At 38.1% G+C, this 12,552-nt stretch overlaps 1 protein-coding gene across 2 annotated transcripts in view; it reads right to left on the bottom strand.

Moving 5' to 3' along the window:
• magixb (MAGI family member, X-linked b) overlaps nt 1-12,552 on the bottom strand; it is a 76,848-nt gene that overhangs the window by 21,214 nt on the left and 43,082 nt on the right. The window contains exons 5-6 of one of the 2 annotated variants that reach the window (XM_017305839.1): nt 10,883-11,047; nt 3,033-3,225 (exon numbers count right to left, since the gene is read on the bottom strand). In XM_017305839.1, the coding sequence (XP_017161328.1) occupies nt 3,033-3,225; nt 10,883-11,047 (358 nt within the window). Of the gene's footprint in view, nt 1-916; nt 1,035-3,032; nt 3,226-10,882; nt 11,048-12,552 lie in introns of those variants that run through there. The other variant, XM_017305838.1, reaches the window with a different exon arrangement.

Genomic DNA, 12,552 nt, shown 5'->3' with positions numbered 1-12,552 from the left:
ACATTCATCCAATCCCACTCACAAAAGCACAAATACTCAAATGTATGAACTGGTAGGAAACTTGGGGTTAAAGGCCATGTACTGAAAAAACACAAAAAATGAAAATAAAGAAAATAACACAGATGTAAAAATATGAGTTACTTGTTATAAAATACATCTGTCCATTTATACAAATAACTGCTTTCACTGCAAAAACATAAAATCTTACCAAGTATTTCTGGTCTAGTTTATAGTGCAAATATCTTTGTACTGTTGTAATAAAACTAAATCAACTTGCAAGTGACTTTTTAGCAAGATGGAGTTTATTATAAGAAAATAATTATTTCATATAAATGAAAATATACTAGTTCTGCTGGCATTTTATTTGACTGATGATACGGGAAACTTGTTGCATTGATGATATTTCTCTCAGAAAATTATAATCTGGTACCAGTGGTACCATGTGGGGAGGATAACAGAACCCATTTTCACCAGAATCTACAAACGGGTCCTTCAGTTTGCACCACAACTATCCCACACAAAACTTTAGCCTTCAGAGCTATCAGCTAGCAAAATTACAATATAATTGTTATTTTTCATGACGTTATTGACTACATTTCACTCCTCTGAGCTACAGTGAATCATAGTCCAGCTACTCATGGAAAACTTTWAAAAAAAAAAAATTTAAATCCTTTCGTTCCTAGACCCCTAAACTTTAATTTAGATAATATTTGACTTTTTTTACACTCCAAATGCATCTGTGTTCTGATTTTATAATAATTAATTGAAATCATGTGTTTCCGTTCTACATTACTGCTGCGAAACCAAAACAAGACTACTTTGACTCAATAATGAAAGACAACACTACCTCTAGCTAACAGCTGGCTAAATTGCTAATGGGAAAAAAAACATCTAAATACTAACTACTTGAACTTACTTGGCTTTAAGAATTTCTGAGAGAAAAAAAGACACTAATATGCAGCCACTCCCTTTTCCTTCGTGATTCACCCACGGCTCCATTGGATCAGCCAAATGGTCCATGGCTATCAACCCGGCTGCATGCACAGGGCACCAGAAGAGAGGAAGGATGCTGTGTTTCTAATGACCAGGAAGACAACAGGATGTGTGCAAGTGTGTGTGTGAAAGCGGTTTTATATCCTGGTAGGAACAAACTTACAAAGGACTTGCTATAAATTTGGAAAACAAATTGCATTTGTAACAAATTTGAAGAGATGGAAGGTGTGAAGGTTAATATTTGGGTAAAATTTGATTATTTTGGTTCAAGATTAGGATTAAGCATTCACTTTTGATGGTAAATGATTGGAATAAGGGAAAGCGTGATAAGAAAGCAGCCTCAGTGTGTTTTAAAAACAAATGGGTGGCTATTCATGTATGTAATATATTTAAAAATACACAAGACTTTATTTTAAAAAACTGTGATGTAACATTCCTGCATAGCATGCTAAATGCTGTGTTCACTACTGGAGGGCATGTTAATTCAGTGTTTTTCACATCATTCCATTATTAATCATGTTAGCATTGCATTATCATCTCTGTGTGGATTTAAGGGAGATTTTCATAGTCCAACATTTTCAGTATTTAAGACATGAAATCTATGGTTACATACTCTCTAGTTTTATTTGTTCTTATATATTTATGTTATTTGACTCAATAATAGTTGTTTATATTTGGGTTTGTTAGCTAATCTATTGTTCACCTTCTGAGTTCACTTCCTTGGAAAAAAAAAATAAAAATCATCCCCAGAATTCCTTTATTTATGCTGCAGGACAAAATACTGACTTAGGTTTTATTAAGTTATTACACAAAAATTTAACTTGTGAGTTTTTGAATTAGCTAAAAAACCTCTTGAGAAATATTTAGCCAAAAAGACTTGAGCTCTTTTGAAACATCTGTTGTACCTAAAAATCCTTTCCGCTGTGACATTATAATTCAGTTATGGTAAATTTCATTTAAAACTAAAACTAGAATAAAACTAAATTAGGTTCTAATAAATAAAAAAAACTCCTGATGACAAATTTACACTATGCGAATTGTTCAAATAATACTAAACTTTAGTTGTTTGGCAACAAACATTGTATGAGAGTTAGATTTAAAACAAAAGACTAATATGCCCTCATGTTTACTCTTAGGTATGAAGGAAGACCTGTGATGCTGTGGGCCTGTTTCTCTTACAAAATCTGACCTTTTTAGAGCCCTAAGCATCATAATATCTTTAACGTGCCATTACATTTGATATCAAAACATTTTGGAATTTCTTTATCAATTGCAAATTGGTCTTTAAGCAGGAAGAAATGAATAATAAAATGAAAAATCAGCCTTCTTCAGTTTTAATCTATATCGTTCAGACGCAAATCCAATAAAAATACCTGTGGAGAAAAGTGCATGAGGAAATCAGAAGAAATTCGGAAAAGACTTAAAGATTTCTCTGTATGCTTCAACTTGGAACAGAAAAACATCTTCTAGGTTTTAATGTTAACCACAAATGATGCACTGATTTATTTGCACCTGTTCACCTCATGTCTCTCAATACATAAATTATCTGCTACACTGCAAAAACATAAAATCTTATTTTTGGTCCAAGTTTCTTGTACAAATATCTTGTTGCACTTGAAATAGACAAATGTGCCTTTTAAGGAAGATACAGGAGCTTATTTTAAGACAATAAAACAATATTGATGAAAAAGTTCTAGTTTCACTGGCAGATTATTTCACTTTTCCCACATTAAAAGTGAAATTAGTAGTTTTTCATCAAAGTTTCTATTTCTTCCTGAAAACTTACTTGTAAGTTAGTTTTGTCTTATTTAAAATGCATTAAAATATTTGCACTAGAAACTGGACCTAAAATACTTTGTAAGATTTGTGTAAATTTAGAATAGATTAAGAAAATATAAGAAATAACCTTTCAACTTAGACAACAATTGTCATTAAAAGGCTGTTCTTTACAGACCAAACTAAGCCTCTTTTTAGTCTCATTCCTCAGGTAACATAAATAAATGTTTGTTAGACTTTTATTTGCCAGGTTGAACACTTACCCGATGTAAAGTGATTCTCCAGGGTCACTGAACGCCTGCTCCCAGTGATCGGGCATCATGCCTCTGATTCTGGCACCTCTTCTGCTGCCGATGATCCCATTCTCTATGCCATGACCCTCGCCTCCGCTGCTGGATGCCCGGGGCCGACCGGGGGACCGGTGGCCAATAGGAATGCTTACTCCTGCAGAGCCACCTGTAACGATAACGATAAAAGTTAAAACACAAACATTTACATCTCCAACTAAACAAGAAAGTTTCTCTGCAAGCAAAATGTATTGATGTTTGTTCTGACAACTCATGGAGAGTCAGCATCTCTGCCACTTCTGTCCGCCCACTGAGGAGCAAGACTGTGTGGCCATGCGTGTCACACAACAAGCAGAATGAAAATCAGCATTTTTTTCCCCCTTAACTGCCCTTGTAGCTGTCCTTCAGCTTTCAGCTCCAACACAGATCGGCGAGATCTCGGACACTGGGGGCACCCAGAGTCCTGCTGCACATGACAAGTACCGCCGAGCAATCCACCCACAAAGTTACACTTGAAAGGATGACTCAGCAGAGGTCAGAGTGTTGGACGACTCTCTTTTCAGACTCCGTCCTGCATTCACCCCCACTGGTCCCGACTGCCTGCCGAACCTACCTGACTGTTTGGAGCGCTATCCTTCTTTGTAATTATCTGGACGTCTGCCTGCCTGCATTTTTCTCCACCCACTCCAACTCCCTCTCTCCTTCTCCTTCTGCAGCAGTCTGGCTTAATGCCTCAAACCTCCCCTCCCTCCCTGCCAAAACCACCTCCCTGTGATGCTTCTTCTTTTGTTTACTTCACCCTATATGCTCTTCTTGACTCATAATTAGGCCTGTTGTCACCATAACAAATTTTGTCAGAAGATATATTGTCCCAGAAGTTATTGTGATAAACGATAATATTGTTGTTTTGAGGCCATTTTCAAGAAATATAACCGTAATTAGTAGTGCACAGAGGGAAGTTTTCTGGCCGATTACAGAAACATGATGACCTTCCAATTTTTTTGTCTGAAATATTGCCAATTGTGCCAAGAAAATCCCTGAGTTGACAGCAGAGGGATGACTACCGTTACCTGCAGACATGCAGACATGACCTGGTGTTTGGGTCAGTCCAGCCTCTCTCTGTTTAGGTGTATTATTGACAGTTTTCAACTACGTCACTTAATTATTAGAGGCATCATGATGGAAGTGAGAGATCAGGAGTATTGAACAGAGCAACTAAAATTGTTTTCCAAAGTTGTTTTTGTCAATTTATTCATGGCTTCAATTTGTTCCCGCCCAGCTAATTTGTAACACACCTGGTTGGAGATCATAGATGGCAGCATTTACAAAAATTTGAAACCGCTAGCCTAGAAACCTACACGTACCTCCTCACTCCTGATCAAATTACCAACTTTTCCTGAATTCACACCAAATCATTTATGTCACTATGTCATAAACAGTGTTTCCCCTTGAACACCGGATCAAACTTAAAAACGAACAAAACACGAGATGCTAACCAGTTTTTTCCATGCATGCTAGGCTGCATGACGGTGAGGCATTATCTCCATGGTTACCAACGGTTACCTTCTCCATTATGTGATATTTGACATCTTTCTAATCATACTTACTTATAAAGTATATGAACGTTAATCTTCTTATCTCGTATAAAATGTTCGCTGCAAATCCGCGGTTACACCGAGGGCTGACAGCTGCTACTCATTACGATTAACGGCTCCTATCCATCGCTGCCGTAACTTTCCTCATTAAAAGTTATAAAATAAAATCGCAAGTAGTTTGGTTTGCATCCTTCTCTGTTTGTGCAGCCGATCGCGCAGCACCTGTGATAATTTTAAAGTGAAATCAACTAAATAAAAGCAATATTAGAAATGTTACAGGAAGGTCTGTTTTTATAAGTTATCCTTCCTGAATTGACGCTTAGCAACTACATCACTTTATTATTCGAGGCGCCATGACGGACATCGAAAGTGAAGGACGGGAGTCTTAAGCAGTGCGACTGAAGTTGTTTTCCCACGTTGTTTTCAATAGCCAATACACATTAAATCAATATTATGAAGTTAATGACTTAAAATAAGGTTATTTCAAGTCTAATAAGATATTTGCACAAGAAACTACCGTATTTTCCGCACTATAAGGCGCACCTAAATACCTTGAGTTTCCTCAAAAGCCGACAGTGCGCCTTCTAATCCGGTGCGCCTTATATATGGACCAATATTGAGCCACAACAGGTCTAGCAACTACAGTGAGCAGCCGCCGACTTCATTTTCCCCTGTAGAAGAAGAAGCGCGGTGCATGCTGGGATAGTTGTCAGAACGCTGGTTTGTTAATAAAGTTTGACTGACCTATCTACCTACCGACCTGATAATCAGGTCGTCTGCAGGTCATTTAGCACCACGTTCTCCACCAACATGCTGTGCGCGAACGGAGAAGGGTAACCATCGTCCGGCCACGCCCCGGCCCAGTTGCGGAAGGCTCTCCTCGCGGACCCGAGTCGGACTGTTCTGTTGACATTCTTTATTTCAACAAAGTAGCTTTAGATATTCATCCAAGGTGCTTCGACTAGGGTTACCAAGGGACCAGCCCCTATACATTTAAAGCCGTGGGGGTCGGGGGAAGAGAGACAGAGACTGTGGCGGCAGCGTGTCGGTTGGTCTGTGTTACCCAGAAAGCAGTTGGGCACAATATCGCAACACCAACACCGTGAGTGAAACAATGACTGGGGCAGACTACTATATAAAGTACTCGGGGAACACTTCTTTATTATTACACATCCACATTTGTAGAGTACGGAACAAATCGCGCCCCGTATAGGTTCAATACAGGACGGGTGGCAACCGTAACTGTAGCGTCTATTCTATGCGCCTTATAGTGCGGAAAAAATAGTAGACTAAAAGACTTTGTAAAACTTTGTGTTTTTTGCAGTGTAGGAACTACAGCTCTTTGAATTGCCTTGTTGCTGAAAATGTGCTATATAAATAAAATTACCTTACCTTACCTTACAGGACTGCTTTTTCCTGGTATTTATCGAGTCATTAGTAGCTGCCCATTAATTTTTTAACCATGCTTTTACTTTCATTGTATATTAAAAGCAAGATTTTCACATCCAGTGAAATTTTTCTGTATTGACTGTTTGTTCCTAGAGTTATAAAACTGAATCTGTTTCAACACTTATGATTAATCAGCTTCTGATTCTGTCACAAATGAAAAATAAGTATAAGCTCTTTGGATGACAAAAACTCAATATATTTGAATTTATTTCTTGGCAAGGTGAATTTAATACATTTATTCCAGTAAGTCTATCTTCTGACCATAATTTCACTGTTTTTTTATGCTTTGGCTCAGTTTTTATGCTAGCCTATCTGCTTAGTCGTTGCTTGTTTTAGGGATCCTAAGACGAAACGACCTTCCTCTGGAGGAGATCCAACAATCAATGAGGCCACAGCTCCACCGAGACTTTTCAGCATACTAATTGTGCTAATGATTGATTAATTTGGGGATCAGAGACTCGAGCTATAGATAGAGGAACACTGGATACTGTGCAGAGCTTTGCAACAAACAATATCTTCTGTACTCATATATTTTTGAGCTCTGAACAATAAAATGCGACTTATTGAGTTGTGCAAAGTGAAGCATTGATTAGCTTCTGTATTCTTTACAATAGTATTTATGGCATAATTTAGCTTTGCAACACTTGCCGAAGTCGTCCTCGCCGTTTCTGCCTTCGTCTGCAGCCTTTTCCAGGTTGCTGAGGGATTTGCTGCGTGTGCGGAAGTTTCTGAGCAGGTTACGGTGTTCCTGGTAGGTGATGGGGGGACTCTCCGGACCAATGTGAACAGGACGAGGTGTGCCGTAGTAATTCCCTGTAATAAATAAGGGCAAGGAAACCTCGCTTTAGAACAAGCACATGAATATGTTGTAAAAATACATATTTCGGGGCCGATATACATCCTTTTGGGACACAACTTCACAAATCAACTACTGTTGCAAATCAAAGCTGGTTAAGAAACAAGAAACTGGCATAACATAATGGTTTGAATCCACGACACTTACAGAACAGCCCCTACGTATGTTACAGGTTTTTATTTTAACAGTATTACAGATGAGAAGTTTGTCAAAATTTTTTTATTTATTCTTTAAACTGATTTTGTTTAGTAAAGTAGTAGTAGTAGTAGTAGTTTATGTTAAATACCACAATTAGCTGCCATTTTTTCTGTTGCTGTCTGTATCTGTGAGGCAGAAGTTGCTGGACAGATTTTTTGATTTCCTCTTTTGTTTGAATAAATGCAGAAAACTTGAGTGTGTCTGTCCTGAAATCAACCTACTGGAGCTGAGACGAACATAGAAGTGTTACACGTACATTATGTATCCCCTGGGATGGTACACTGTTTTTGTTATAGCCATCTGCTCCCGCCTCTAAAAACAAAATGGCATTATCCGTACCACCCCCACCTTCCTCCCATTTGGCTCATAGGGATACAAATGGGTTGAGGGGAAATATTAGATTAGCGAGCTAAACAGCAAGGTCACCAGCCGTCACCATTTACTGCAGCTTCTGCAGGCTACAGCGCGGCTGATACTGCTGACACTGATGGCAATGTGCATGTCAATGTCAGATGTGAGGCAGGTGAGGATGACATTTATTGGTCCCATTAAACTCATAAATTATGGATAGTAATGTATGGAGGGTTTTAATCAGAGGCAGGGCTCTGACCCTCGCAGGAGAACCGAAATATGAGCTGAGCAGCACCTGATGTCAGAATATGCGCTGACGAATGGGTTTTGATTAGCTGGCAATTGCTGACTCTGTGAATCTCATTTGTTATTGTGTTAATTTGGTAATTTTATACAGATAATCAATCAAATTAACAATACTTAATGGTATAGAGAGAAATAGTGTTAGGAGTCTGGGGTAATTCAATTTTTTTTTTTTTTTTAAACTTTATTTTTATTTGTTTTTATAAAACACATACACTTATAACATGAAGGCTAGGACAGGTAGCAGCTAGTCATACTGATGACCATCACTATGCAGACATTTCACAGTATAAAATTACACAGACGAAATACAAAAGAGAGCTCCCAGGTGTCTGTCTRAGTGATGTAGAATCACAACCATCAACTGTTACACACTTTTGGTTATAAAATAATCCCATTTTTCCCACAGTCTCTYTCCTTTCTCCTTCTGGAGACGTATTGTAAATGTCAACATTTCCATATTGTATATCAAGTTTATGATATTCACAAGAAGCTTCAGGGTAGGAGGTCTAGGCTGGAGCCAACATTTAGTAATCGCCTTCTTGCTTGCAATCAGAAATATCTTCAACATATATGTGTCCTTMTTATCTAGTCCTTCAGGGGGTATTCCAAGGTACATAGGRGAAAATGAKAGGGCTAAAGATATACCCAGAATTTCATAGATTACTCGATTAACATCCTTCCAGAATGCTTTCAACTGTGMACAGTCCCAAAAGATGTGAAAACAGTCTGCAGAGGCCACACCACACTCCCTCCAGCAAGAGGTCTGAGAGTCATCCAACTTCGATTTCTGCTTTGGCGTAATAAAAAATCTGATTAGATTCTTCCAACCGAAATCGCGCCATGTTAGAGAATTTGTGGTGGACAGAGTGTTCCTCCAAATCTTCAGCCAGATCTCCGGTAAAATTATTACATTTGCTTCCTTTTCCCATCGTTGTCTGACATAATCAGTTGATTTCTTATTCATAGATRATAAATTTCTATAAAGTTTGCCGATAATGCCTTTTGTATTTTTACCAGCGTATGAATCCACAAATATTTGCACTATTCCTGGCTCTGCATCCAAGTCATAAGTTTTGATTTCTTTCCTGAAGAAACTCCGGACCTGCAAATAACGGTAGAAATCTCCTCTGCCCACGTCATAAGTCCGGCACAAATCCTCAAATTTTACCAACTCCCCGTTTTTAATTATATTACAGAATGCAGTGATTCCCTGTTTCGCCCATCTTCTATATTTGTGGTCCATCAATGCTGGGAGGAAACGTGGGTGGTACGCCGGCCAACTCAATACTCCTATCTGTTTATGGAGGTTGAACTTTTTAACTACCTCTGCCCACCTTTTCAAAGAAAGATTCAAACACAGATTTTGTAATTGGTATACCTGGGGCAGCCCATCCAGGCACCCCAGAACAAACTGTATAGGGACGTCCAACAAGGAAAGCTCTATATCCTTCCATTTAGCCTCATAGGCTGGGTTACACCAGCACACCAGAGGTCTAATCTGGGCAGACAAGTAATAATCCACTAGGCAAGGTAGACCCATACCCCCCCGATTCCCAGGCAGCTGCAGGGTCGAGTATCTTACTCTTGSCCTTTTATTGCTCCATATAAACCTTGAAAAATGCATATCCCACTCCCTAAATTGTTTTGCTGGAACCTCTACTGGAAGAGCTGTAAACATGTACAATAATCTTGGAAGAACATTTATCTTTATTGTTCGGATTCTGCTGCCAAGGTCAAGGGGAAGCAGGCTCCACCTCTCCAGGTCCTCATATATTTTCTTATTTATTTGTTTGTAATTAACCTCATATAATTGAGCCAAGTTTTTTGTTAGTATAACCCCCAAATATTCTATTTGTAATTGATGCCAATTAAATTGATAACTATTTATTAACTCTTTTGACGGAACAAAATGAAGGGTCAGAATTTGGGTTTTTTGTATGTTGAGTTTATAACCTGAGAGTCTGCCATATGTTTCCAAGATGTTCATAAGCAATGGAATACCAGATTCAGGGTTTTTAATTACTACTAAAACATCATCTGCGTACAAGCATATTTTGTTTTCCACATTCCCTATAGTCACNTGAAACAATGACTGGGGCAGACTACTATATAAAGTACTCGGGGAACACTTCTTTATTATTACACATCCACATTTGTAGAGTACGGAACAAATCGCGCCCCGTATAGGTTCAATACAGGACGGGTGGCAACCGTAACTGTAGCGTCTATTCTATGCGCCTTATAGTGCGGAAAAAATAGTAGACTAAAAGACTTTGTAAAACTTTGTGTTTTTTGCAGTGTAGGAACTACAGCTCTTTGAATTGCCTTGTTGCTGAAAATGTGCTATATAAATAAAATTACCTTACCTTACCTTACAGGACTGCTTTTTCCTGGTATTTATCGAGTCATTAGTAGCTGCCCATTAATTTTTTAACCATGCTTTTACTTTCATTGTATATTAAAAGCAAGATTTTCACATCCAGTGAAATTTTTCTGTATTGACTGTTTGTTCCTAGAGTTATAAAACTGAATCTGTTTCAACACTTATGATTAATCAGCTTCTGATTCTGTCACAAATGAAAAATAAGTATAAGCTCTTTGGATGACAAAAACTCAATATATTTGAATTTATTTCTTGGCAAGGTGAATTTAATACATTTATTCCAGTAAGTCTATCTTCTGACCATAATTTCACTGTTTTTTTATGCTTTGGCTCAGTTTTTATGCTAGCCTATCTGCTTAGTCGTTGCTTGTTTTAGGGATCCTAAGACGAAACGACCTTCCTCTGGAGGAGATCCAACAATCAATGAGGCCACAGCTCCACCGAGACTTTTCAGCATACTAATTGTGCTAATGATTGATTAATTTGGGGATCAGAGACTCGAGCTATAGATAGAGGAACACTGGATACTGTGCAGAGCTTTGCAACAAACAATATCTTCTGTACTCATATATTTTTGAGCTCTGAACAATAAAATGCGACTTATTGAGTTGTGCAAAGTGAAGCATTGATTAGCTTCTGTATTCTTTACAATAGTATTTATGGCATAATTTAGCTTTGCAACACTTGCCGAAGTCGTCCTCGCCGTTTCTGCCTTCGTCTGCAGCCTTTTCCAGGTTGCTGAGGGATTTGCTGCGTGTGCGGAAGTTTCTGAGCAGGTTACGGTGTTCCTGGTAGGTGATGGGGGGACTCTCCGGACCAATGTGAACAGGACGAGGTGTGCCGTAGTAATTCCCTGTAATAAATAAGGGCAAGGAAACCTCGCTTTAGAACAAGCACATGAATATGTTGTAAAAATACATATTTCGGGGCCGATATACATCCTTTTGGGACACAACTTCACAAATCAACTACTGTTGCAAATCAAAGCTGGTTAAGAAACAAGAAACTGGCATAACATAATGGTTTGAATCCACGACACTTACAGAACAGCCCCTACGTATGTTACAGGTTTTTATTTTAACAGTATTACAGATGAGAAGTTTGTCAAAATTTTTTTATTTATTCTTTAAACTGATTTTGTTTAGTAAAGTAGTAGTAGTAGTAGTAGTTTATGTTAAATACCACAATTAGCTGCCATTTTTTCTGTTGCTGTCTGTATCTGTGAGGCAGAAGTTGCTGGACAGATTTTTTGATTTCCTCTTTTGTTTGAATAAATGCAGAAAACTTGAGTGTGTCTGTCCTGAAATCAACCTACTGGAGCTGAGACGAACATAGAAGTGTTACACGTACATTATGTATCCCCTGGGATGGTACACTGTTTTTGTTATAGCCATCTGCTCCCGCCTCTAAAAACAAAATGGCATTATCCGTACCACCCCCACCTTCCTCCCATTTGGCTCATAGGGATACAAATGGGTTGAGGGGAAATATTAGATTAGCGAGCTAAACAGCAAGGTCACCAGCCGTCACCATTTACTGCAGCTTCTGCAGGCTACAGCGCGGCTGATACTGCTGACACTGATGGCAATGTGCATGTCAATGTCAGATGTGAGGCAGGTGAGGATGACATTTATTGGTCCCATTAAACTCATAAATTATGGATAGTAATGTATGGAGGGTTTTAATCAGAGGCAGGGCTCTGACCCTCGCAGGAGAACCGAAATATGAGCTGAGCAGCACCTGATGTCAGAATATGCGCTGACGAATGGGTTTTGATTAGCTGGCAATTGCTGACTCTGTGAATCTCATTTGTTATTGTGTTAATTTGGTAATTTTATACAGATAATCAATCAAATTAACAATACTTAATGGTATAGAGAGAAATAGTGTTAGGAGTCTGGGGTAATTCAATTTTTTAATAGATGCTAAGTATCAAATCTACCTTATTCACTGCAAAGACACAAAATATGACCAAGTATTTTTGATCTAGTTTGTAGTGCAAACATCTTCATAAAATGTAAATAAAGCAAAACTAACTTACAAGTAACTTTTCAGCAAGATGTAGGGCCTTGTTTTAAGATAATAATTCCTTAATATTGATTAAAAAGTGCTTGTTCTATTGGCAGATAAATTAACTTATAACATGGGAAAAATGTCTTGTTATAAGTTAAATCTGCCAATAAAACAAGCACTTTTTAATCAATATTAAGGAATTATTTACTTTACTTATTTACTCGGTAAGATTTTGTTTATGCAGTGTAATACAACAGGAAATCAAGCAAATTTGAAAAAGAAGAAATCTAATCTGCAAAATATATATCTCCCCTTGTGTTAAATCATATTTTGGCTAACTGTTGC

Source organism: Poecilia reticulata, linkage group LG7 (assembly GCF_000633615.1).
Source record: "Poecilia reticulata strain Guanapo linkage group LG7, Guppy_female_1.0+MT, whole genome shotgun sequence".
In the NCBI taxonomy this organism is placed as follows: domain Eukaryota; kingdom Metazoa; phylum Chordata; class Actinopteri; order Cyprinodontiformes; family Poeciliidae; genus Poecilia; species Poecilia reticulata.
The sequence above is the reverse complement of the archived record's forward strand: the minus strand, read 5'-3'. Positions and strand labels throughout refer to the sequence as shown.